General features: G+C 40.6%; 2 protein-coding genes and 3 long non-coding RNA genes across 9 annotated transcripts in view; 3 read left to right on the forward strand and 2 right to left on the reverse strand.

Moving 5' to 3' along the window:
* Nucleotides 1–8,061, reverse strand: part of PAPSS1 (3'-phosphoadenosine 5'-phosphosulfate synthase 1) — a 30,642-nt gene extending 22,581 nt beyond the window's left edge. For 2 of the 3 annotated variants that reach the window (XM_071742643.1, XM_071742645.1), the window contains exons 1-2: nt 7,937–8,061; nt 1–115 (exon numbers count right to left, since the gene is read on the reverse strand). In XM_071742643.1, the coding sequence (XP_071598744.1) occupies nt 1–115; nt 7,937–7,996 (175 nt within the window). In that variant the 5' untranslated portion in view covers nt 7,997–8,061. Of the gene's footprint in view, nt 116–6,276; nt 6,787–7,936 lie in introns of those variants that run through there. The other variant, XM_071742644.1, reaches the window with a different exon arrangement.
* Nucleotides 29–12,800, forward strand: LOC139795713 (uncharacterized). Its single transcript, XR_011725665.1, has 2 exons — nt 29–135; nt 12,268–12,800. It is a non-coding gene; the product is annotated as an uncharacterized lncRNA (long non-coding RNA).
* On the forward strand, nt 8,032–11,486 carry LOC139795711 (uncharacterized). The gene is made up of 2 exons (XR_011725661.1): nt 8,032–8,166; nt 8,502–11,486. It is a non-coding gene; the product is annotated as an uncharacterized lncRNA (long non-coding RNA).
* On the reverse strand, nt 12,262–27,771 carry LOC139795712 (uncharacterized). Of its 3 annotated transcripts, none has more exons than XR_011725662.1 (4): nt 27,526–27,771; nt 16,607–16,672; nt 15,081–15,288; nt 12,262–12,353 (listed from the first exon to the last, which is right to left on the reverse strand). It is a non-coding gene; the product is annotated as an uncharacterized lncRNA (long non-coding RNA). The 3 variants fall into 3 exon arrangements; XR_011725664.1 differs by lacking the exon at nt 27,526–27,771 and adding an exon at nt 18,300–18,826; XR_011725663.1 differs by lacking the exon at nt 27,526–27,771 and adding an exon at nt 17,932–18,826 and having other exon boundaries at nt 16,607–16,670.
* The window catches only part of SGMS2 (sphingomyelin synthase 2), a 40,333-nt gene continuing 31,130 nt past the window's right edge, over nt 18,589–27,791 (forward strand). The window contains exons 1-2 of the mRNA XM_071742652.1: nt 18,589–18,822; nt 22,262–22,293. The gene's annotated coding sequence lies outside the window, so the exon portion shown is untranslated. The remainder of the gene's footprint in view (nt 18,823–22,261; nt 22,294–27,791) is intronic.

Raw genomic sequence — 27,791 nt, forward strand, 5'->3', positions numbered from 1 at the left:
CTGTTAACCAGACTGTGCATCCACGGAAGCCACTTCTTGTTCCTACCACTTGGCCTCTCTTATTCCTGCTGACATGATGAGCTTGGTAGGTAACATTGGTTGCCCTCTGCATTCCCTGTAAAAGAAGTTGATTAGGTCTTTAACTTCTGAAAGGGTGCACTGGAAAAGAATCCTGGAAGTTTTTCACAGCAAAAGAAAGATGTGCACGCAGACCAATGGAGTAAAAAAATACCAAATCCATCAGCTACAGCACAGATCAGAAACCAAAGGAAATTAGAAAAGCCACCCATAGCAAGCCACATCCCTTGTGTTCCTTCAGTGTGTCACTTGAGATTGCCAGGTGATTTTAAAAATATAATTTTACTCAAACAAAGCTGGTTACACATTTTCTTAACACGATTTATTAATCATAATAAGCTGCTGTGTGAATATCTTAAGTAAGATGACACTGCTGCCAAACACGTTTCATAATCTAAGGTGGGGAAACCCACAGAAAGATCAGCTTTCAGCATTCCCTTAATTCTTAATACTATCTAATTAAAATTTATTAACTTGGTTAATAAAAGATCAAAGCCTTAGATAACCAGACAGAACTGATGTCAAAAAAGACAGGTCCAGCATGATTGATGGAATGGGGTGTGAAGAAGAGTTGAATGGGAGATGTTACCTGCTAATGTCTTTAGCCTGGAGCACTAAGCAAAACAGCTAATAGAAAACAATGACTAATTAAACATACTGAGAACTTACCTCATAAACAGTCTAAAAAATAAACCTACTCTCCCTTAGGCTGGAAGCACAGTCACTCAAGACGCTCACCATCTAAGTATGGTAGTGAAAGTGGAAGCAAAGAACTAATTAACCAATCATGCAGACCAGAATACTAGATAATAATGATACCAGAATACTTAGAAATAAGGCAATTTGGCTTTTTTTCATGTATAAATGAAACCCTTTCTTTGTTACCAGAAAGCTATACTAGCTTTGTGGATTTACCACCCAGCACCCCTTTCCACATACCCTCAACCCTAGGTGTAGATTGGATTACTGCATTCTGGGTAAACAAACCCAGTTTAGAAACAATAGCATGAACAAACAGAAGAGAAGGCTTAAAAAAAGAGAGGGTGTATGGGGGTGAGAGGACTTAGTGGTTTATGTAATGATGTTTTGACTTCTGCTTACAAACATATTGCAGGATACTTGTGCTATCTTCTCTTTGAAGTATAAGTGCCAGATAGAAAGGAAAGTACTTAATGACATTTAATAAAAAAATTTTTAAAAAAGGGAGGACATTCATCTACAGAGTGCTGGCAGAGAGTTCTTCATAGTTTGAGACACCACAAAGTAGGATTAACAAAAATTACACTTGTGTCTTCAAGAACTGCTGCTACATCACTGCTGAAAAACTGCAAAAGTTTATCTGTAACTTAATCCAAAGTTATGAAATTGTGAGACTGTATAACCCCACTTCTATATACAGCTGGGCTCATAGTGAATACAAACAGGAACTCAGGGTAGGAACAGATGTTCCAGCTTTTAAATACAGTAACTCTGGAATTTGGTGGTGACAACCTAAAATCTGGTGAAGACTGAATACAGACCCATAAGAAACCACTACCTGTAAAAAGGCCATAACCATACAAAATGAAGATACATTTGTTCATCCTGTTATCTTCAAATAATTTATCTCCTAAAACAAAGCTGGTTTGCACATGTAGCCCATGTAATACAGATAACTAAGACCAAAAATTAGATATTAAAAAAAGTTAAAAAAAAAAAGTTAAATCTCTTCTTATAGCAGAAACAATTATGCACTACATAACTGTGTCCAATTCTGGAGTCCCCAATACAGGAAGGACATGGAGCTCTAGGAGGGAGTCCAGAAGAGGAGCACAAATATGATCAGAGAGCTCAAGCACCTCTCCTGTGGCTGATAGAGTTGGGGGTTGTGCAGCCTGCAGAAGAGAAGGCTCCAAGGAGACCTTATAGCAGCCTTACAGTACCTGAAGGGACCTACAGGAATGCTGGGGAGGGACTTTTTACAAGGGCATGCAGTGAGAGAACAAACTGAAATGGCTTTAAACTGTAAGAAGGTAAGATTAGGTTAGACATTAGGATTAAATTCTTTACTGTGAGGTTGGTGAGACCCTGGCACAGAGAGTCCAGAGAAGCTGTGGCTGTCCCCTCCCTGGCAGTGCCCAAGGTCAGGTTGGATGGGGCCTTGAGCAACCTGGGCTGGTGGGAGGTGTCCCTGCCCATCCAGGGGGGTTGGAACTGGATGAGCTTTAAAAGGTCTCTTCCAACCCAAACCATTCTGTGATTCTGTGAAATGTGTAACTTGTGAAATTAAAACCAATAAAAATAATTTTATCATACACAGTCTTCAATTAAAGGAAGATCTACTGTGCATAATGAAAATGCACCACAGTTCAAACTAATGCATTAGTAGCAAGATTCTCTCTCATTAGTTCCAGTTGTACTTTATTGTACCAGGCACTGGATAAACAGATGACAGTCTAAAAGCACAGGTCCCATGCCACTGTCTTAGTAAACACTTTTACATTAAAACAGAAAACTACACATGGCTTTGCTTTTGACTCCTGGCAGTAAGTCTATCATCAGTCCCAAATACTTTTGAGGTCAAATGTCCCATCCAAGGAGACTTCTCCCAGTCTGTATCCACTAAGTTACATCAGTTTTCCAGAACCAGCAAAGCAGCAATGAAAGTGATGAGGGTATTGCACTAGGCTTACAAAACACAGCAAACCCTGGGGAAGGAGGCAAGAGGGATTCTTACAATGATTAAAACCCCACAACTTTAAAAAAAGAAACAAAAAACTCTCAAATAACTAATTTGCAAATATGACAAATGAGAGCAACAGGAGGGCCAACAGACTGCTAGAGTAGAAGTCACACAGGTACAAAAGAGCAGCCAACAAGCTCAGTGGTGGGACAATAATCCATCTGTACTTGAGAAGCAGGCATCTGAGTGCCCAGTCTGCCTGGATTTAAAAACACACCCAGCCCCTGCAGCTCCACCTTTTGTTTACTTGCACATGCACACAAACAAGACAGCTCAGTACTACACCTGGGGAAAGTAGCAACAAAATACTCCTTATCTTCCAATAGAAAGCAGCTTTTTGTAGAGGTGCTCTAAAGAGTTAATAATTAGCAAGCCATTCCCTCTTGTTGCAAAAAATGTTTCTTAATCATGTCAGCTTTCTACTAGATGATTGACTACCACCACTGAGCAACAAAACCTGAACACTGAATCCTCAGCAATGTTTTTAACTACTATCCTTATTAATACACTTACTATAAATATTGATGTGGTACAGAAAAATACTCAGATGCAGATATCAGTGGCTTACATTGGTTGTGCTCTTAAATTATTCATTCAGTCTTTAAATTCCTGCACATAAAATTTGATGAGTAGCAATAGGTGAAATAAAACAGCCACCCAAAATGATAGCAGAAACAAAGTCATTTCCTTTTACACTATATCAAACATCACTACCCTTGGAGATCCAGATTATCAATGTTAAAAGAAATGAAACATAAGAAAATTAGTAAAAATTCCACATTATGAACAAGTACTCTTTCAACAAAGCTATTTTGAACTTTGTAGCCTAATTACATTCACTATTGGTCACTACTGAAAGGACACACTTATTTTTGTCTGCTAATGAAAAAAGAATATCAATCTCAAAGGTCTATTTACCTGCTTTTTTTACAGCACTGGAAACTTCCTCTCTGACTTGCCCAGAAAAATATTTTTTCCACCCCGTGTTATACATCAAGTGCTTCTGCACTACTTAAACAAACATTGCATTTTAATATTTTCCCTCCTACTCACCATGTTAAATAGCAATAATGTTTCAGTTGACCGTTTCATTTAACAGCAATGGAAACTGAGAAGGCTGACATATCCTTCCTTTCTTCTCCCTGACTATGCTAGCTTGATTCTCACCTGAAATCTGAAGTGCCACAATAGACTAATATCTTTGTTCTGAAGATAAAATATTGCAGTATTAAAGTTACACACCTTTACAGGTGTGCACTGAAGAGCATGCAATGATAAGAGAGTCAGGAATCATAGAATCCTAGGGGTTGGAAGGGACCTCGAAAGATCATCTAGTCCAACCCCCCCTGCCAGAGCAGGGCCCCCTAGAGTACATCACATAGGAACGTGTCCAGGTGGGTTTTGAATGTCTCCAGTGAAGGAGACTCCACAACCCCCCTGGGCAGCCTGTTCCAGGGCTCCGTCACCCTTACAGTAAAAAAATTTTTTCTGATATTCAACTTGAACCTCCTATGCTCCAATTTACACCCATTACCCCTTGTCCTATCACTGGTCACCACTGAGAAAAGCCTAACTCCATCTCCCTGACACAACACCAGGCTGAATATGAGCCAGCAGTGTCCCAGCTGGCCAAGAAGACCAACAGCATCCTGGCCTGCATCAGAAGTAGTGTGGCAACAGGGCTAAGGAAGTGGTTGTTCCCCTATCCTTGGCACTGGTGAGGCCGTGTTATTTTGGGCCCCTCACTGCAAGAAGGATATTGAGGTCCTGGACTGTGTCTAGAGATGAGCAGCAAGCTTGTGAAGGGTCTAGAGAACAAGTCCTGTAAGGAGAGGCTGGTGGATTGTTTAGTTTGGAAAAGAGGAGGCTGAGGGGAGACCTTATAATTATCTACAATTACTTGAAAGGTTGTAGGGAGATGGGTATTGGCCTCTTCTCTCAAGTAAATAACGATAGGACCAGAGGAAATGTCCTGAAGTTGCACCAAGGGAGGTTTAGACTAGATATTAGCAGGAATTTATTTACTGAGAGACCAGTTGGACAGTGGAATGGGCTGCCCAGGGAAGTGGTGGAGTCACCATCCCTGGAGGTATTTAAAAAACAAAAACACCTGTAGACGTGGCACTTCAGGACATGCTGCAGGAAGCACCGTGGGTTTTGTTTGGGGTGATTTTTGCATTGACTTTGTGATCTGAGAGGTCTTCTCCAACCATGACAATTCTGTGACTCTATACCTCATTTTTTTTGGCATAAAGGTAAACTTTTAGCAATGCAGGTAAAAGACAGAAATTAATAAAGATATCTAAGAATACAGATAAGAATATAGATTTGACCCATATCTTTTTCGTGTCTTATTTGTGATGTTTTGCTCAGTTGCAACTGTATTTTTTTTTCCCAAAGCTAAGTCTATCAGTGCCAAATGCCATTAATGTAAGAACTGAGATCAGACATTCAGATAAAGAGCAAACCCAAGTTGCAACATCAAGATCAAAAGACAGCAGAAAGAAAAAAAATCAATGCTTAATTGTTTTATAGTTACCAGACAGATCACTGGCATAAACTGAATTTCTTCATTACTTGTCAGCAATAACAAAACATTGTGCTTTTACAATCATTTTACATCAAATTTTAACTTGTCACAAAGCAAGACCTCTGAGGTAGGAAGGTTTCAATGGCAAGTAGAGACTCCTCAAGCTACAGCACTAACTTGAGACAGCTTTGAGGTTGTCATCAGACAAGAAGTATGTAAAGCACAGGCGTGGTTTCCAACTCAAGAAGTTGTGAGTAACTGGGTTTTTTCTGCCTTAAGATGACAACATATATTCCCCAAGTTAACTCCCATAAGCTAACAACAGCCACACATTCAGTATCACCTCTGAAACATAACATCTTTAATGTCTTTCCCATTTTCCAGTCATCTCAGATATTTTCTGGGCCATTTGTTAACTCACTCATCACATGCCTCTTATAATCCAGGGAGACCCCAAACACCAGTTCTTCAGCACTGATAATTCAAATTACTCAGAAAAAAAACTTCTTTCTTTTATTTTCCCAACTGCCCTTCAGAACCCAGTTTGCCACAGTGACACTGATACAACAAGGCATTTAAACACTTTTGCCTGTAGCATCACCCAATCTGCCAAATGCATGCTCTTCTGCCACATGCATAGATAAGCTCATCTTTGCCAGATGTTCTAATGCTGGGAAACTTTCAAAAAAAAAAATCACAGCAGCAGAAAGCAGCCTGACTCTTCTCTAGTAATGTGGATAAAAGCAACACAGTGCTAACTGTAGTATATCTTTGTTTGCCACCTGCTGCAGTTACAAAAGCAGAGACTGCTCATTCACCCGTGCTAGAGTGGAGTCATTGGCTGGCATCAAACAGAATAGACAAAAACAAATCCAGAAATGCTTCTGCTCACTATGCTGTCAGAAACAAGAAGTGAAGCAAGTTCTTACTAGGACTTAAAACTCACCTAGATACAACACCTCAATCACGTTAGGAATTGGAGCTACGCTAAAGAACGTGCTCACAAGTCTTTCTATCAAGCTTGTGTAATGGCAGTGTTTGTGTGCTGCTCTGAAACTTGGAGTCTGCTGTGCCCACAGGCTGGGTTGGTGAGGGGATATCCTCTGGCAGAGGTGTATTTTGAGGAGTGCTGGATGTCCAGAAAAAGTCTGGAAAACAAAGCTCTGCCTACCCTCCCAATGTCTTCCAATTCCATCCGGGTATAGTAGGTTGCTTTGAGTTTGCTCTCAGCTGAACAGACACAGAGTCAGAAATGCCAGAACAGTTGTCTGTGGAGTGTGTGAATCAGCAGCAGTGGTTTTTTTTCCTGGTGAAGCTTATTGGTTTATAATGAGCATTTCAGCTGAGACCTTCTAAAGCAAAAGAAAGAAGACTGCCACTGCTTGCCACGTAACATAGAGTGGGGGTTGCAAAACTCAACTGAGATCAGCGAACACTTAATGTCAGACAGCTTTTTTTTTTTTTAACATACAGTGTCCTTGGTTTGGACAAAGCCATCTTGGCCTTGCTTCTGACAAGTTAATTGATACAGAGTAACTGTTGAATACACTGTTAGCCCCACTCAGACATGATCTATTTCACTGTTTTCGTAACACTGGATTTTGCCTTTTCCTCACAGAAACTGAAAGACTGCAACTTACCAATTGCTCTGTTATGTAAACAAGTTTGAACTTGTACACAGGGGAATAGGCTTGGACAGGCATGACAGCTACCAAATGCTTTTTAGTACAGTATCAACTTCCTAATTTTTCAGATAACCATTAGAGTCTTCTCTTCCTCTTGAATAGATTCGTCATTTTAAATAAGAAGGTTGGGGCATGTACCACTCACAGCAAGACTTCAAAGACTGTTAAACACCGCTACTTTCATATCAAATGTCCTGGATCTTATCTCTTGTCTGCTTCAACTCAGCACTGTTTGAAAGAAAGAATACTTTTTTCTTTTTCCTCCTCGTCTTGCATCAGCAGAAGTATCAAATGTTCTCAAAGGCCTGCAGTGTGTCTTCTAAATAGCTGCATTTTGATCATCGCTGCAAACCGATCTTCCCCCATCTTGATGAACAAGAATGAAGGCTTTACTTATATTTTTTTTTTAAGCCCTGTCTCGACAGTTTTCCACATAACACCCCCCATACAAAGAACCTCAGTCTTCGGCCAGCCCAGGTTTATGAATGGCCACATTGTACACCGCCAACCTTCCAACCCTTCTTTCCTCCAAAACGCTGGAAGCTGAAGAAGCAGGGATAAAACCCCTAGACCCCCCGGTCCCTTCTGGAAGGGCTTTCTGTCCTTCCCCACGGGCATCCCACGAATTCCCGACGGAAAACCAGCACGACGGGATCGGGGAACAACCCTCGCCGGGCTCCACCTCGACGTTCCCTGAGGTGAAGCCCGCGCGGCCGAACCGTTTAACGGTCACGGCTCGCGGCGCCCCCCGCCCCCGCAACCCCAGGGGGAAGTGGGGGGGGAACATGGGCACCCGCGTCCCGGCTTCCCCGCCACATCACCACGGAGCTCCGCCGCTTTTTTTTTTTCCTTCCTCCCTCCCTCCCTCCGTTCTCCTATCCTCCCCGCACGCCCACCTCCTCCCACAGGCTCCCCGCTCACCCAGCTCGGCACCCTGTTGCTCAGCTTGACTTTCTTGCACTGGCTCTCGGGCAGCTCCATGGCGGCGGGGGAGGAAAAAGGAAAGAGGAGGAAAGAAAGGAAGAAGAGGAAAGGAAGAGGAGAAAAGAAAGGAAGAAGAGGAAAGCGCCGAGCCCGCTGATGCTGGAACCGGGATGGAGCCGCTGGGCAGCTGTGCCGTGTGCGCGTCCCCGCCCTCCTCTTGGCTGAAGGTGCTGCAGGGAGGAGCCGCGGACGGGAGCGGGGAGGGGAGGACACGCAGGGAAAAGCAGGCAGGGGGTGGGAGGAAAGGGTTCAGGGGGTGGGAGGAAAGGGTTCAGGGGAAAAAGATCCCCGCCACGCGCGTGCGCGGCGCCGTGGGGTGGTGGGAATGGGGAGGCGGTGTCGGGAGGAGGACAGGAGGCGGCCGCTTCCGTCGCTGTAGCCCGACCGCGGCTGCCCCTGGCGGGGTGGCGGGGGTTGAGCCAGAGCCTGGCGCTCCCTTCCGTACCCTGGAGTTGGGAGTTTGGAGTTACGGAAGTGCTGTTTCTTGCGCCTGGTGTTCTAGGTCATCCCTGCGCGTTTGGAAATGATGGGGACTGCAGGGATATGAGGCCGTCTGCCTGCTCCGCTCTGCACCGCTCCGTGGGTGGCAGCAACTCGCAGAAGTTCCCCGCATCCTCCTGTGCCTATGAGGCCGTCAGGAAAGGTTTGGGGGGATGGAGGGGAGGGATGGAGGGCAGTCTCATCTTTCTGTGACAGCGACAGCCGTATCTCCCACGCCGTTGAAGAAAGATGGGTTCGCTTCCAGGTGATGACGCTCCGAGAGGTGTGGGCATCGGCGGTGATGAAGTTGTGACTTGGAAGGCAAGGATGGTTTCCATTAAGTCTCCGACCTGAGAGTGATTTCCCCGACAAACAAAGCTAATCCTGTGCTGTGATCCAGGAAATGTCATATTGCAGATTTAGAACCAGGAGTTTTTAGATTCTTCCCTCCAGAAAGGAGCAGCTTCAGCACGAGTGTGCTAATCTTAAAGTAGAGATGATGCCATGGTAACTGGAGTTCTATTTGCTGAATAAATATTAGTCCATTTATATTAGTTCAAGAAAGGAATTGCTTTAGCACTTAAGTGCTAATCTTAAGGTAGAAATGCTATATGAACATGAGTTGCATTTACTGTGAAAGTATTTGCCTGTTTACAGTCTGGCTGTGGATTGTTTGTTCTCTGACAGTTTAAGGAGGAACTGAAAAGGCTGTCATTGTGGATGAATGTTTACATCTGCTGCATCAGAAAGACACTTTCAAAATACTAAGTTGTTTGTTTTAAAGCATATTTTGAAATTTAGATTTAAAGCTTAACGTTCTTATGTAAGATAGATGACTTTTCTGAAATCAGGAAAAATAATTAGAAATGCTCTCCCCCCTCCCCAGCTGGGGGGACTGAGGGTGGGAGGTTTGTGGTCTGTGTGCTGCTTAGTGACCACCTGGGGTTAAACCACACAGAAAGCTCAGCAGAAATACCATTTGCTTTCTGACACACTGCTGAATTTTCAACTCAGATTTCTTTTCATGACCCACAATAGTATGGATTAGAGTTGCCAGTATTCCATCTGCTGAGTTTGCTCTTTACATAGATAAACTCACTCCATGTGCTGTCAGTGGTCAGGATGAAGTGATCTACTCAGGCCAGTTCCAGGTAAAAAAGTGATGTTAGGAGAAGCTGAAGAGATGTCATGGAAGGTAAGAGGATACACAGCAATGCTGTGTTGTCTGGACACAAAGTTCAGGAGAGGGAGATTGGGGGAAGGAATGGCTAGGAAAGAGACAGCAAGGGGCAGGATAGATGGGAAAATTCTGAGTTGAAACTCCTGCAAAGCTCACAGGGTGCTTGCTTTTTAGAGTGAGATAAAATACTATTTTAGTAGTGAAACAAGGAAACCTTCCAGGTGTAAGGCAAAAGTGCAGAGTTTTGAAAAAGCTGATCTTCATGCTGCTTATTTTGAAAAAAAGGCACATCTCTAGAATGTTCTGAGCGCTGGCTTTCCAGCTCCTGTAAAACCTCTGATGACCACTAGAGGTCATTCAACGAGCAAGAAATATTTCAGGCTCTTGCCTTCCAGTTTGGTATCAGGTTCGGGGGTTATTTTGTTCTTTTGGTCATTAACAACATAAAAAGTTAACTTTACAATAAAACTAAGTACCAGGTTTCTGAATAAAACTGACTGTATATTCTAAAGGTACAGAGTGATTACCTATGTGACTGCTGACATATTCAGGAGTGCAAGTTAATTTGACTGGAAATTAGACATAAAATTAGAAACCTAAATACTTTCCCATGTGCTTCTCTGTATCTTTAGGTTATTGGCACCCCTTTAAAAATGTGGTCAGTTTAACTGTTTTTTTCTGTGGGCAGCCAGTTTGGTCAGATCCATTTACCCAGTCACCTTGGCTCCTCTCTGACTCCTCAAAAGTTGTCTCATGACTATAAACAGTCTAAAAAACGGGAGAGATATAAAGGTTTCTGAAACATAGATCTTTCAAATCTTTCCGATTTTGCAACTGGATTACTCATTGGAGTAATCCTTTGAGTCCCTGACCATAAACCTAAATGAGATCACCAGGGTCACTCCTGGAGAAAGGTCTGGAATTGTTGTCACTGCCTGAAAAAGGCTGCGCAATCTCTTGGGCAAACTCTTCTGTGAGCTGACCAGATGGGATTGCATCCAGAATCTGACATTCCCTTCAGTGACAGCAGATAATGTTTCTCCAGGCTGGTACCTGCCTGTTCAGCAAAACTTCAGTTTTGAATTGGAGATAATGAATGAAATTGTCTGAAATGTCAGCCTGTAAAGTGTCTCAGTATGGATGAATCTTTACTTCATGTGAGCACGGGTCCTTATCATGAATCTTTCTGTGCTGTAGTACCTCTCTGCCATAAAACACTTCTAATCATGCCAGGCTTTCTCCCCAAAATCAAATGGTTCATTTAATAGATAATTCAATCAGATAAACAGAATGACTGTTAAACATTGTACTGAATATACTGTGACTACGTGGAACGCTTTTCTAGTCATGTACCTATTATAAGGATTTGAGTAATCTGATTATCAACAGTGTTCACCTTGGACTTAAAATATTGATTGTAAGCCCATACCTGCATTTTGAAATAGAATCCCAAGAGAAGTTGGCCTAAGATTGTAACATTTTGTGTATTGTACTTTGGACAAGGAAATGCTCGTATTACAAGACACTCTTTGTAATCTACATCAGGACAAAAGGATGGGGCATTTAAGCTGTAGATCACCTGGTTCCAGAAGGTGATAACAAAGATGAAGAAGTCTTAATGAAGAGGGACTGTGAACTTAAAAAATAAGAACTAATCTACTTGGGCATTTTCACCCCAAGCAGGTAGAGAAATTGCAATAAGAAGTGGTGTCACATTGAAGAGATACAGACTTCTAGTGATTTGAAATTAAAAAATACATTACTTTTAGATACTTTTTCTAACTTAAGAAATCTGCTATCTTGTAAATAAAGATAGATCATATTCTAGTTCTTTTGCCACTCCTTGTCTTCACATCTAACCATTCCCTAGGTTGGGAACTAAAACACAGCCCAAAATATCCATACAAATTGAATTCTTGAAAGTGTGCTTAAACAATAAAAGAGCCTCAAGAACAGGTACAGGAGTCAGTTGGTTGAACTGTACATCCAGTTTCAGAAGGGAGCATTAAAGTTTGCACCTCAAAATACAAACATAAATGACTCTTAACACGTATGAGGCCCAGTGGGCTGGAAGCAAACAGCAAAATCTGGTAAGTGTCCAAGGGCCAGATTGACCTGGTTTATGGCAGCATTAACTCATGTACTACACTGTGTTTCGTTTGGTTGTGAGAATTGTGGCTGTTTGTTCAGCATTTCTAAATCCTTGTTCCTTGTCAAGGTTGTGTCTATTGCCTTTAAAATCCAATATGTATTCACTTGCTTGTTAATTCACACAGAGGACTCAATAACGTTCCAGAGAACGCCTAATAGTAATTAGAGAAATCTTAGGATATTTATTGTTGGATGAATAATTTTTCATATTAGCAGTACTACTCAGCTTTGGATTGTAATGATATAAAATACAGCCATGAAGCAAAAAGAATGTTTCAACATTGTGCTTTTATTCTCTAGAAAATTGTGCTGCAGAATCATCTTTCAAGATGTTAAGAGAGAATGAAAAAAAAACCTCACATTAATCTGAAAAAAAGAGAACATCTGAATAGGAAGGGTAAAGAAGCAGAATGGGAGAAATGAGGTAGAAAACAAAGAAAGCTTTGAATCTGTGAAGTGAGGTGTACCTCTGGCAGAATCATCACCATATTCATGCCCAAATTTTCCTTTATACAAAGCTTCCCATTTCAAACTTCTGTTAGTCTGGAAATCAAAGCAAATGATCCAGATGAAGCTACTTGAAATGCAGGCATTCTTATACAGAGTCATCCTTTCCAGAAAATTCTTCTTCCCAAGTAAATTTTAGAGACAAATGTCAGTGCTCCACAAACATCATTGCTCTCAGTGTTTACATCTTCACTGATGATTTATGAGAATAAACACCATGGTTGCTTTGACTAAAAGAAATGGTTACATCTAGATTTATCTTACCACATGTAAACACAATCTATATTCCTCAATCAGCAGTCAATCAGCAGGGTGCTACCTAAAGTCAATTTACAGCACAAACAGGAAGAAGTATGGGAATTTAGTTTGTTAGCTTCTAAGCAATTCATTCCACTTTGTTTCAACTCAGGTTAATTTTAGTCCCTTAGCTTGGTAAAGTTGCTACTTGACTTGGTCCAGAACATGGTTTCAAAGCTGCATATGGAGAGTTAGCTCCTGGGGAGGTAGCTCCATGTGATCCTGAGCCTTTGTGCTTGGTCCCTTTGACCTGGTTAAACTGACCTGTACCATAAAAATATTTCATTTCTTCTGCCACTCACATTTACCTTGCTTTATGTGCCTGGAACCATCTCCACTCGGATCCTTCATATTTTGTCTATACTTAGTTTTTCAGCAGAATTATAGTGACCAGTGCCCAGAGACAGGATTTACCAGCAGGTCTTGTTTCTGAGTCTGTTTTTAGCTACAGGCTGTTCTCTTCTGGGTTGGTTTTTTTTTTTTTTCTGGTTTGGTTTGATTGAAGAACCTGCCATTATGGCACTCAGTGAAAATTGGACCAAATAGAAGCCTAGAGCAACTATTGTGGGAAACCACATCAAGAACCACTCTGTGCATATTTACACAGCAGCCTATGAAGTTTTATTCTGATCTGACATAGGAGTATGTCCTCCATAATCTTCCTGTGTAATTTGAAATTGCAGGAGTACAGCTCAATCTATCTTTTTTAGCTCAGAAAACACATTATTCTCAAAGAATTCTGTAGGTTTCTTGAGGAATTTCCCAGGCATATAACTAAAGGATGGGCTAGCCTGTCAAAAGCAGAGGAACAGAAAAGAAATCAAGATAACACTTGACTTTTAAGCAATATCTGAGTCTGTGTGGATCAGGGGAGCACAGAACCTGGACCTTTGTATTAAACCAAACTATCAAACCAGTAGGTTCTCTGTAGAGAGGCCTCTGTCATGAGAGGGCTCAAGACACAATGTTGGCTGCCAAAGCTTTCATACAGAAGAACAATTTGTTCAACATCTAGAACACAAACAAACTTCTCACAGACTGTCCCCTGTACTTCAAACAATGCAAGCTTTTCATGTTATTTACTCAGAAAAATGTGAGATCCAGCAGGTGGTTTTCCATGGCTTCACACTGCAGCAGTTTCACAGCTCAAGTAATAAGGCAAGCATCTTGTTCTGAGAGGACAGGAACCTGTTGTCTGACTGAAGGAAAACGTGGGATCAAGTCCCCATACAGAGTAACTCAAGCACACTCCTCCACACTCCATGCTTGTCAGAATTTATACAGTTGGGCAGGTTTGGGTAATTTCCTTTGCTCCTGACTTCAGCCTCACCCTTTCCATCTAAACTGTAATTTTCATTTGGCTTGAAATGTTCTGTTGTAGGTCAAAAATTTACAGGAATCTTTGTGATATAACTAGACAAGACAGTCCTTTCTCCAGCATCTGTAGTCTCTCACTTCAGAGCTGTTACTTGAAGCCCTTGGTTTGTTGTGTTTTAAATAAACTTTGAACAAAAATCTACTCTTTGGCAATAGGGAAACCCAATAAGGAATTAGTGAAAAGAGGCTTCAAGCCCTGTTGATCAATCTGTCTCATGCCTAGGAAAGCAAAGGCCTTTCTCCATATTAATAGGCATGGCCATGAAATAGCAGACATGATACACATTGAACACATTTACATTTCAGGAGTACATGAACCAAAAAAGAAAAAAAAAAACAAGCAAACAGAAACCAGGAAACATTGCTTTAAAAGATGCTGAAAAACCTACTGCATCTCCTTGAATACCACTGTTTAAAAAAAAGGAAGGCATTAGATCAGAAGAGCTTTCTTTTCTGACATTTGGCTTCAGGAGAAACACCTCCAAAGTATGTCTGGGCAAGGCTTTGTACTGTGAGTGTTAAGAGAGTAAGACAGATAAATATTGGAAAGTCAGATCCTATTGGGAAATATTAAGCTCTTCCATATTTCCAAATAAATGGTCAAACTGTAAACCCATACTTTACAGAAATTCCAACTTTAAGTGCTTTCTTTACCAAGCAAAACTCAGATTTCTCTGGAGTAATTACTGGAGATGCTGAATAGCTTCATTTACAGCAGCTATTGCAAAGAAAAATCCAGCCTCTTACACATGGAACAGGAGTTCAGATTCCTTCTTGAAATTTTTGCAGTTCACAATCCCTGGCCAGATCTCAAGACCTCCCCAACCCCTTCCATCTCCCCAGGCCTGGATCACTTCACCCAACATTTTGCCTTAACCAGCAGAGGTTGCCACAGGAGATGGATGGGAAGTTGACCAGAATCTGCTTCTTTGTTGCTGAATGTCTTTTTTTAAAAACAAACAAACAAATTATATTCTATTTTGAAGAATCATCTAAATGAATTGGTTTAATATTTTTATTTTATTTTATTTTTATTTGTTTATCTATTTTTATTTATTTATTTTATTTTCCCCCTCCTTCCTCACTGACCTGGGTGTCTTTTCTCAGGCATTGCCCTCTCACTTCATCCTCTACTCTGCTCTGTGGGTCCTTTTCTTATTGTTGCAGTTTCATCTTCCCTTTTTTGAGTATGTTCCTCACAGAGACCCATCCAGCTTCCCATATCTGCTCAGCCTTGGGCAGAGGTGGGGCAGGGACTGGAACCCAGGGAGCTTCCAGCAGCTTCTCAAATGGTGAGCTGAAAAGCAGAGGGTTGGTGAATTCAGTGAATTAGGAAAATATTGTAATCATTTGAAGAGGAAGCAACCAAGTAAACTGAAATCCTATTAAACTGACTTTAATTGTATTTAAGGTTTTAAAACACAAAGCGTAGGAAAAAACAATTAACATACCAAGGTTAATGAAAATTTGAAAAACAGGCAAGAGTATAAAAGTCATTTTATGCAAAGCAGACTGTATAAGATCTACCTAGTTGCCTTTTTTCCCCCCGATAAAACCAACTCCCTTTTTGTAGTTAAAATAAGCCAAATTAGACTAATTTTGATGCAATTTATTACAGCATTTATACAATAGCTCATGAGTAAGAAAAAGGCTTCACTGTGAGAGAAAATAACAATTTAGAGGAAGGAAATGAACTGGATTAAAATTGCAGAGAAGAACACGAATTCCTTGTTGTATTCCTTGTAATATCTTTGCTTCTTCAGCAAAAACACAAAGATTTCCTCTTGTTGCACTGAAAGGCAAAGTGTATGTTTGGAGGAAAGTCACCAGTGGAATTCTCTAGGATTAGTCTGGAGACTAAAAATAGTGCATAGTATCATAGCTAACTTTGGCACAGCCTGAGTGAGTGCTTATGACATTTTCTGATGACAAAGTCTGGAGTCAGTGTCAAACTAGAAAAGGCTTGGAACATCATAAAGGTCATTGAACTTCAGTTACTGAAAGGGGATGAGGTTATAATTTACGAAGTGCAAGGTTATACACTTCAGAATCAAGAGCAGAAATTTTCTATTACCAGATAATAGTTCATAGTTTAGAAAATACACTAAGGTAAAAAAAAAAACCAAACCAACCAAACAACACCTAGTATATTCATCTTTTGCAGCAGAATTATGTACTACTGAGGAGATGAAGATATGAAACCCTCCCCACTGTTTTCCAGTAGGCAGGCAAGTGTACAAGCTATTATGTAAGAATTTGCTATGGCATTTGCTGAAATATTGTAAAATAGGTGACAATCTTGACAGAGGAGATTAAAAGGATTTACCTTATTTAGCTTATTACCTTATTTAAGGAAATCTGATGAAAGGCTTGTTTCTCTCCAAACATACAGAGGATAAAGGAGAATTAGAGGAATGATACTTAAAGTAGAACTCAGTATCACCATAAGATACCTGAGTGAATTACCACAAAAATTTATCATGGAGATGAGGAAAGTTTCCAACTGTTACATACATAAAGTACTGCAACAGCTTTCAAATAGGAGTGTGGAGGCAAACCCCCTAGACCTGTTTTAAAATTAAAACTTGATAAATTCCCAAATAGGATTATATGACCTGTTTTAACTCCTGCAGGAAGGAACTAGACTCCATAGTCCATGAAATCTCTTCTGATCCAGTGCTCTATTCAGAAGAAGGCAGATGAGAAGATTAAATCAATATGGGAAGCAAAAGACAACAAAATTCTCCATCCAAATATAAACAAAATTTAAATTAAATGCAGCTGTGATCTGATCACCTGGACCTAGGTTAGCTGGCAATAAGGCAAAGTCTCTTACTTTAAATTTTGGAAAATGTTAGTATTCTGTTTCTTTTACAGCACACCCAGCTGCTCTTACAACTACAGCTCTGTGATGTTTACAAGGCTGCTAGGAGAGCCACATTTGTCTCCTCATCTACTTTTCTTTCAGTTACAGCAAAAGAGGGTCTGTTTTCACTATACTGATACTCCAGACCCAGAATCTCTTTTGGTAAGGCTCCTGTATATACAAAAAACCCCACATTTTGTTCTTTGAGATATTCCCTATGTAGCAACAGCTTCAAGTCTTAGCTTGAGAGTGCTTGGCAGAATGGAAAGTTGTTCCTTTAATATGTACCTATGACACCTTTCTACAGCTGCACAAACCTGAAGGATGTTTGCCCTAAAGCTTTGCTGTTTCTGCCAAAAAAGAGTGGTTAGTTCAATAAAAAGCAATTCTCTTTATAAACCTTGCCTTGAGCATCTTGTAAACAACAGGGGAAGGCCAAAACCTAAAAGGAGATGTTAGATCACCTTGTTTAGGATGGAAACAATTTTCCAAAGTCTAAATAAAGTAACAAATAGACAATTTTGCACCCCCAGTCTTAGATTGTGCATTTTGGTGCCCTTGTGTGGCTGGGTGCTCATCTTTGTTTATAATCACCTGCCAGTGCTGTACTGCCTCCATCACCACATCAGTAAACTCATTCCCTAGCAATAACCATGCCCTCACTGGTGCAGCCTCCCCTGGATGATCTTTTCTTCCTATTTCCCAGCACGAGTGATCCCAGGATATACCAAATAACAAAATGTCTTTAGTTGGAAGCGACACTCAAGATCATCCAGTCCAACCTTTGACCAACACTGTAAGCTCACCACTAAACCATGGCCCTAAGGACCAAGTCCACACGTAGTTTAAATACCCCCAGGGTTGGTGACTCCACCACTGCCCTCGGCAGACTATTCCAATGTCTGACAACCCTTTCAGAGAAAAAATGTTTCCTAATATCCTAATCCTCCCCTGGTGCAGCTTCCATCCATTTCCTCTGGACTTATCACAGTTCACTCAGGAGGAGAGGCTGTTTCCCTCCTCACTCCAACCTCCTCTGAGGCAGCTGAAGAGAGCAGTAAGGTCTCCTCTCACCTCTTCTTCAAACTAAACTAAGGGCTCCTTCAGCCCTTCCTCACAGGACTTGTGCTCCAGGCCCTTCATGGTCCTCACTGCTCTTCTCTGGACACGCTCCAGCACTTCTCTGTCCCTCCTATAGCGAGGTGCCCAGAACCGAACGCAATATTCAAGGTGTGGCCTCCCCAGTGCAGAGTCCAGGAGGACGATCACCTCCCTCTTCCTGCTGGCCACAGCGTTTCTCATACAAGCCAGGATGCCACTGGCCCTCTTGGCCACCTGCCCACGCTGCTGACTCACATTTAGTCCACTCTCAACCAGTTCCCCCTCAGATCCCTTTCTAACTTGCTGCTTTCACACCACAGATCCCCAAGCCTCTAGCTCACCCAACTCACACCCAGCATCTCCCTCAGCCCCACAGCCTTCTGCCAGGGGGTGCCCGTCAGTCAGGCCTCGCCCCCGCCGCCGGCCCAGATGACACTTAGCACAGGCAAGTGCTGGAGCCCTCATAGGTAGTCCTGGCGTTCGGCTCATGGGGGCAAGGTTGCCCTTTGGCGAGCAGAAGCCGCGGGCGAACAACCGAAAGCTCCGTCGGCCCTTGAGGCGGGGTTGGGGGGGGCAGCAGAGGGGGCTCCGCAGCGGCCGTTGGCGGCGGCCGTTGGCGCTAACGGAACCCGAGCGGCGTCAGCGGCCCAGGGGTGGGAGCGGTGCCGCGGAGCCCCTGGGCGGGGAACGGAGCTGAGGAGCCGGGGTAGAGGGACCGGGAGGGGGAGAAGGGTCTGAGACCTCTGCCCCAGCCTGTCCCGGAGCGGGTGTGGGGACAGAGCGCTTCGGGAAGCCGGTGAACTGGAGCGAGTGGCAAAGCGCCTCGGAAACAAACCCCCCCCATCACTGGAGTGTTGTCATCAGGCAAGGAAACTTTACCTCTGGTTTGTGGTTAAACCCTCCAAAAAAAAGTAGCCCACTTCTCCCCACAAAAAGCAGGTTTATCCACGGCTCCTCCATGCTTGCTCCTGAAACTTAGGGTCATGGCTTGCAAGAGCTTGGGGTGGGTTCCCCAGGCAGCCAAGGCTGCAGTCTGGGCTTTTATTTTAAGGAGAAACGGGAAAAATGTTTTATTACAAAGGATGCTCCAACAGGCCTCTCTAATTTTCATCTCTTCCCACTTCAAGCTATAAATACAGCTGAAGATTACAAAGAGTTGTAAAGTAAATACCGAAAGACAACATTTACGATTTTCCACACAGCTACACCCTAAACCAATAATATATGGAAATCTGTCCAAAACTTTGAAGTATTATTATAGTCTGTCATATGACAAAACACTGGGGTTTCTATGTATTTATTTAGCCACCTACCACTCCCTTACCAAGTTTTTAAAACCATTTGTTTGCTATATAGCAAAACATAATATTACGGGGAGCTGTATTTTCAAGTTATTTGTACTACAGAAACATTAAACGAAAGCAAATTCATGCCAAGAATTTATCTTTGACTTGTACTTGCACGATAAGATCAAGATCTGCTTTTATTCTATTTTGGGGGAGGTAGGAAGCCTTTGATCTGATACACCTATTTTCTCCTTAATTATTTTTCTTCCACTGAATGTTTTTCCTATGATTCTAGCACTAAACTTTTAAAAGCAACTCCGACCTTGGATCCTATTAAATAAACAAAAGCAAACACAAAAAGACAGATTAGTAGTATTTGTGCTCATGTGGGAGCACATTGAAAGCAGCAGTTGGTACAGATGATCTAATTTAACCAAATGATGTAATCAAGCAATACAGCAGATTAGGAAGATTTCCCTTCCCTTTTTAAATTCCCTGTCATCTGGACTGAAGTGCCTCATGCTTTCTGAAACCAGATTCTATTATTGCAGCTGATAGAATTATATCTGAAGATCAGGGGTTTTAGGGTTCTTCTTCTTTTGTTTTGCAATGGGAACTAGTCCAGTTGCACAGCTTACTTGGTGTTTTAATCTGTTTTTTTCACCAAAATGTATCTTATTTGCAATTCTCTGTGGTGATTCCAACCTAAGCACCATTGCACTTTTGCTTCAGATTGACATCCTACATTGGGATTTCCCTTTAGAGTGTTATCCCAATATTTAGTACAAGTTAAATCTCAAATAGTTTGGTCTGGTGAAGTTTATGGAGACACCTTAATGGATCTGAAGTATCTCAGCCAGGTGCTGGCTAAGGATTCGGATGCTTATTTCTCAGGAGCAAATGTAAACTTTTCCAGTAGGAGTAGACTTGATATTTATGGTGCAAGACAGCTTCTTTTCTTTACTACATTTATAAGAAAGCCATTCAGTTCAAATGGAAAAGCTTGTGTAGAATTCAGTGAAGTTATGTGTAGTTTGGCTGCTAAGGATTTGAGAAAAGCTAAAAGAAAACATTTGGCTTAAACACTGGATTGCAGTGGTGTGTTCTTGGAATAAGAACATAAATATTTTGCTATTAAATGAAAATATTCTTAATTACAGGAGAAACCACACTGCATCTGTGATGCCTGTTTGAACTCTTGTGTCTACAGAAATGTAGTAAGAGTAAATTTCAAGTGTTTCTATCAGATAGCTGCTGTGCCTTGGATGGGATTCTTATTGCAAATGAGTCTACTGTACTATATACTAAGTTCTTTCTAATATTCATACAAGCTATGTAGCCTCATTTTAAATAGTTCTGACAATTACTGGATTGCCTATGCATCTAAAATTTGTACTGTGCATCTAAAACTTATTAAAATCCCAGTGCTATGTGCATATCTGGTTTGAAGCATTGATGCATGCTCCAGTCTTGCCCATATGCTGTGAGCTAACTGAAGTTGTCAAGTGTGTGTTCTGTGAACATGCTGCAACTTTTTTTAAAAGTGAGGTATTTATAGGCAAGCTAAATGGAAGTTTGGTGTTTCTGCAATAGAAAGTTGCAGGTAACAAAGAGCCCACATTGGTCTCTTCTGTAATTTTAAACAAGATGTGAGTAAAACTAAAGCAGTTTAAACCACTGAGACAACTGCAATTACTCAGGTAATTTACTGAAATTCCTCAAGAACATAAATGTGGGTACTCTTGAATGTGCCATAAATTTTATCATACCCCTGAGGAGTACTTGCCTCAGCTCTCACTTTCTAGGGACCAGAGTAGAATTTTCTAACAGTATTGTTTTCCCCATACCATGTGTGTATTAGGCTCAACACTGGTTTAATGGCATCATGGCATGTTGCCAATACTGTGTCTTAGCTCACTGCCTAAAATTGTTTGAACTTTTCTAACTGTGACAATAAAGATGAACTGAAGGCAGCCCTCCATCAAGGGGAAAGGAAGGCTTCAGAAATTATTTTGTCCTTGTGTCTTTCAGTGTTCTGTATTAGATACCCAAAGAAGGCAGTTTTTTGAGATGTAATACTACCCCCAATATTGATTGTGCCAAAAGTTCCTTGAGTAGAACCTCAGTGCAGCCAAAACACTATGGGATGTGTATTTTCAGGCTGCACCACGTTAAGAACAAAAAGAGATGCTTTGTGTTGGTTCTTTGCAAAACTCTAGGGACAGCAATCCAGATCAGAAGAGTCCTCCCAGTACCCAAAGGTGCTACAGACTGTGAGGAAAAAAAAAGACAAAATTTGAAATAAGTGTTCATTACTGTTCACTATTTTCTGTGTCAGATTATTCTAATTTGAGGTTATACCTCATGGCCTCTTCCAAGGCCCAGAAAATAAACCAGCTTCTTTAGAGAACCCTGATCTATCTTGATAAGGTGAGATTCATCTCCTTTAACTTTAGGTGGGTATGTACCAGAACTATGCTAGTGACCTGCTCTTCTTCTGTACCTAGGAGAAAGGGAAGAGAAATATTTATCCCAGCTGGTTTTAAACATGGTATGTTAATTTCTGCCTTTTTAGACTGGCTGAAAAAAGCATACATGACTTGGAGTCAATATCAAAGTTTTAAAAAGCTAAACCAGACAAGATGGTCTGCAACTTGTCTGCATCTCTTTCATGTGAAGATGAACAATTTTTGAAGTACAACTTTAATCCTTTAAAGTTAGCTGCAAGAATGTGTGTGTGAATATGTATATAAATATTTAATAATAAATAATAAATATTTAATATGTAAATATTTAGGGGGTTACAGTGAAGAGTATGAGAAAACAGACAATCCAAGGGAAGGTTGCCATAGGACATTTAACCATAACTATTTGAATAAGGTTGATCTATTTTTATCTTTATAAATATGATCTATCTAAAGGCAAGTTACATGAAAGTTTATTGGGCAACTGAAAAATAGTGGGCTTTGTAGTGTAATCACTAACATAATTTTATTGCTCTCCTTCCTATTTTATAGGTCTTTCCAGACATGCTTCTCTAACATGAAGGGTGAGTAAATACATCTAGATTTGGTACAGAGTAGTAAACTGAAATCAGACAGTCTAAGCTGAACTCTATTTTCTGAACTAATTTTTTTTCTGAAGTCCATCTAAACCATTTAGGATTTTAACAGAACAGCTTTAATTATAGTAATGTGATTTGTAATATGTTAAAGCACTAGGAAAGGCTGTGCTAGATCTGGAACAGTACATAGTAAGAAAGTAAAAAGAAAACTAGAAAGGGAACAATGCAGGCTCTAAACTCTAAAACACTCTCCATAGCACAAATTAAAATCCTGGAATACCATGAATGTTTCATGAGAAGTTAATGGTGTTAAGGCATCTTAAGAAACACCTTTAAATCCAGCTGTTTTTAGATGCTTTAGCATGCAATCTCTTTACAGTCATCATGGAGTAATTGTGCTTTATAGGCAAGATGTTTTTTTCACTGATGTACTTATCCTGATTCTCCAATGTCTTACATGCTATAGAAAGTGAACAAAAAAGTGTGTATATTGCTAACTGAAGTTCTACACATTGTAGAGCTGTAGAGTTATGTGTGCAGTGTTTGGAAAAGAAACTCAAGCTCGATTCAAATGAACTCACTCAGCTACTGAAAACAGGGTAGCCATGGCAGCAACCACTTTGGTGTCAGCTGTAAAATCTGTCTGTAAAGGTAAGTAAATATTTGGACAACTTGCTGGCACAGAATTCTTGTGCTACAACACTACTTAGCTATTTTATATGCTGCTCAGGGTGACCTCAGCCTAAAGAAGACAGCATATACCTGTGGGCTGCTCAGTGCCTTGCTCAACAGGCTTGGAAGTGCTCATGAAATGAAAAATGAAATGAAAAACTCTAAGCTCTTTATGATTATCTCTGTGATAATCTCTTAGTCAAAAATGTGAGATTGTAACAGCTGCTTATTCCAAATTTTGAGCTGCCAGTACCTTTTTGCTCCCCAGCACTCAAGTATCCCACGTTACAGAGAAAGTGATAGTAACTATCAGTCTATCCAATTAATATTGCCTGTTCTTGTATGTGTATTTCATTGAATTATTCTGGTGATCACTTAAAAGCTTATTTTTGTTTTTGCACTGTTAAATTGAGGAGTCCAAGAATACTGGACTGTTACAGGGTGTTCACTGAAGACCTGATTCCATTCCTCTTGGAGAGTGCAAACCTGGATCATTTCATTAAGTTGCTTTATAGTGCAGCCTCTCTTCAGGGGCAAGAAACTATTCAGTGTGTTGAAGAGTGTAAGTCTCAAGCCTCTAGGACTGATCATTTAATATCAGCATGGTTTTGTTTCCTGCCCTGAGACAACATAAGCAGCCTGGCACTTCTGGGGCAGAGATATCCCATCCCATTAGGGTGCTTCCTGAGGCCTGCTATCTCAACTGCCTTTGCACCACTGCTTTTAGATTCAGTGTCTGAGGGTGGCTTTTACATGGTGGTTGAGGTATTATTAGCAACCAAATGGTTGTTAGAAGTCACTATAGCTAAACTAGCTGACTTTACAATTCTGCTGCCCTTAAAATGCATTTCAGTAAAGGTTTTTGTTGAGAATCTAATTTGGTTTAGACATGAATAATTTACAGGCTTCTTTTATGAGACACCCCAAAAAATCAATACAGATATAAAACCATACCTGCTCCTGAATTTGCCAGCTATTGCAGAATGCCAGGCTCTTCTTTTCACAGAACAAATTGCAAACCTATGCAGCAATTCAGTACAGATTATTTTCTTGAAATCATACAAGCTATCCATTAATTCACTAGCTACTAGTGATTTTTAGTTCTTTTATCTTACTTTTAATTACAAAGTCAGATACCAACCCCCAAAAAAGGTTGCTTTTCTGTGCTCAACCAAATGACTATTTCTCAATGTTTATTTCAAATCTATGTACGTATGCTGGTAGTTAGAACCTGTGCTTCCATAAAGTTATGTACTTACCAAGAAACTTTCTTTTTCAGTTTAATATTTTTATGCCTATCCCTGATCTACCACAATGCCATTCCAGCTCAGTGCATAATTAATAAGCATCAATGATATTCCTAGTAGATACAAGATTCCCATCAGCTCCAGATTGCAAAATACTCTTCCATTTCCATCTTACTTTCTGTTGCCTTTCCTAGTGTGTGCAACCTTGGAGACATCTATACTTACAGCTCCTTGTGATTTATTTATAAGAGCACAAGAATCTCCACTCTTAACCATGAAGACATCTCAAAGGTCTGTATAGATATAAACTTGTAGTAGCAAATGTCAAGATTATGCTATGGTGTTTTCCACTGAGACATTTTATGGGGAACTGTCAGCCTTCTCATCTCTTCCAAGATCTTTCTTCTCAAGCTAGAGATTGAGAAGACTCTTCATCTTTTTTCTCATCAGATTAGGAAGAACCCTTCCCCCTTTTTTATGACTAACCCTTGCTGCATCCTCACCCAAATTAATTTAAAAATATGAATCAAATAAGAGATGCTTCAGAATACATTTTTACAACAGTAAATGTACATCTGGCAGCACATACCCAAGTCACTTTACTTTGGCTTTGTGCCATCTGAAGCCATCTAGTCACATCTGGGTGAGGATATGTACAAACTGGCATAAAGATTCCTCAGGAAGTGCTTTTCAGTCTAAAGAATCATCCATTAATCAACATTTTCTCAACTAGGGCCATTGCACCAAATCTCTTGACTGTGACTTTCATAGAATCATAGAATGGCTTAGGCTGGAAAGGACCTCAAAGATCATCTAGTCCCAACCCCCCTGCATGGGCAGGGACACTCCAGGAGTATAACCAGGGCATTTTGCTCCTGCATAAGGATTAGCCCCAAATGACTTCTGCATACATTTAAAATACAGTGAAACAATGGTCTACATACCTTTTCACCAAACTTACTTCTTTGGAGTATTCTGAAAAAGAAGACATTTTAAGAAGTCATATTTGAGGAATATTAAGTCATATATTAAAAGAAGTCATATTAAAAGAAGTCATATTTGAAATCCAGAACTGATCCATGAGTCAGCTGTCTCTTGCTTCTCTGTATCTCCAACATTCACTATGCTTTCACTTACTTAAAGGGTATCTGTCAGAATATCTTTAGCTGTTAAATATTTCACAGTCAGATTTTATTCTAAAGTTTTACAAAAATTATTAATAAGACTTAATTTCAGACTGTTTTGTATACTCCCAGTATGTTTCACCAAACCTCTTTAAACTCTTGGACAAATAGGCATGGGATTATATTAAGATTTTACATATTTGAGGAGCATCCCACTCTATACCACAGAAAATGCACCAAAACCAGCAGTCTTTTGGTGTTCAGTGCATAACTTCATTAAGCTCTACTTGTTGGTTGCTTATCCTTTTATTTAAAAGGACAAAAACCATCTCATGTTATGCTTGCCAGAAAAATTAAAAAAAAAAAGAAAACAAGTATTTTGGAAGAGTAAGTGGATAAGTAGCTAGAAGGATCCTTTTCTCCTTTCTGTCCTTTTCCCAGCTTTTCCCAGTATTGCCATTGTGCCTCTTTAGCTTCTTGCATTGTCTGCTACCAGAGCCAGGAGAGCAGATTAGACAGGACATAACCCTAGTGTGACAGATCTCTCCATATGTTTCATACTGAATTTATATTCAGATGATAACAGAAGTAACATTTTTTTAAGTAGGCCACCTGTCCCTCATGCAATTGTGTCAGCTTAGGTTTAAAAATAATTTTTGCTAAAAAAAAAAAAGCCTTCATACTAATAGAATCTTAAAATGTAAGATAATGACATAAAAATCACATCACTCAAGCTTAAATGGGGAGGGTTACATCTTAGTAGTTTTGATTGATCATTCAACTTGCAATTTTACCTCCTTTGTCATGCTTTTTGTCTCCTTTCCTATATGAATTAAATAAAAATCTCATTCATAGAAAAAACAGACACAGAGCCAAAAAGAGATCCCTTAGAGACTCCTGTTCAGCTGCTGAGAGTTTGTATTAAGATTTAGGGGCTTTTTGTTTGGTATTACCAGAGGAAAACCCTATGAAGTATTTGTTGAAGATGACAGTTGCAAGCAATCATAGCTTTAGCACAAGTGTTCTGCCTCAGGTGGGCTGGCTGCAAAAATACCAAAGCTGAGATATGGAAAGGAAGCTACACAAGAAAGATGGGATCATTGCTGTTAGAGAGGAAAACTATTCAGGCACATGAAGATAAAGTAGATAAGGCTGAGTATCAAAAAAAAAATGGGCTAATTCAGCTGTCGGTTGCCTTTGTGATGGTTGTTACAACTAAGGAGTCTTCTCCTAATTTTCATGCACTTAATGTCATATCCAGAAAACTTTATGATGTTACAGAAAAGCCTTAATAAGCCTTTTCAAGTACCTGGCATGATTCCTCTATCTACTAGTTGTTTCTAAAAACGTTTCCTTTTTTCCTAAAGAAGTTGAGAACATTTCCCATATTTCTGCTGGATGCAGTTTGCTAGAGTCACCTTGATGTTCAAACTTGCAGTCAGAGACAGTAAATTAGAATTATTATTATTATTCCGTGATCTCCTTTGTACCCCTTAAACCCACTGTCAAGTAACTACCTGCACTCTTTTTTTTTCCTTCTAAAGCCTTGTTTTACATAAGAAAAGCATTATGTAAAAGGAGCTCTGAAGCTGGAGTGATTTTGGATTTTTTAGATAGAAAAATCAATTTTTGGCTTCAGTCAGAAGGGAAACTGGTTTGAAGAAACAACCGCTTCTCTTGTTTCACAGATTCTAAAACATGTTTGGTTTCAGACAGCTTGAATACTAAAAAAAATTACCAAAATCAAACAAGCAAGCAGTCTCCCCCTTAAGCCTCTCACCCTGCAGTAGTATCCAAAGGAAAAAAAAAAAACCAAACCAAACTATATTTCAATATAGCTTTTTGTGCTTATGTAAGTGAAATGTTGAGGAGGAACTTCAAAGTTTGTTCCCAGTTACTGCTTTGTTAAAAAAAAAATTAAAAAAAAAAAAAATTACTGTAGTCTAACTCAGTTTTTCCTCTTTCCCACGTGCTTTAGCAGGGAGTATAAATTCCACAGTGCTTCAGCATTTTTTCCCTAAAATTAGTCAAGGATGTTCTCAATAACATGTAAGCATCTAGAAACAACAGTTTGGAAACTCTGCTCAGCTAATACACCAATTTTTGAGGAATGCAAACTGTACAGAGTACTAAGATCAGACAAATGGGAAACAATAACCACAGGTTTTGTATACCTCAGAAATTAAAAGAGAGTAGCTGGAGGAAGCCTCTGCCTTCCTGAGGTGCTTCAGGCAGTCCCAGGCTGGAGGGCAGCTGGGAGGCAGGGCAGGGCCGTAATCCAGGCAGCAGCAGCGGGAGGAGTAGGAGGAGGCGAAAGAGAAGGAGAAGGAGGAAGAAGAGGAGAGGGAGGAGGAGGGAGAAGGGGAGAAGGAGGAGGCAGCCAGAGCCGGGCACCTGCGGCCGCCCGCCCGCCGCCATTGGCCTCCAGCCGCTTCCCGCC

The sequence above is a fragment of the Heliangelus exortis genome, chromosome 4, assembly GCF_036169615.1.
Source record: "Heliangelus exortis chromosome 4, bHelExo1.hap1, whole genome shotgun sequence".
NCBI lineage: Eukaryota > Metazoa > Chordata > Aves > Apodiformes > Trochilidae > Heliangelus > Heliangelus exortis.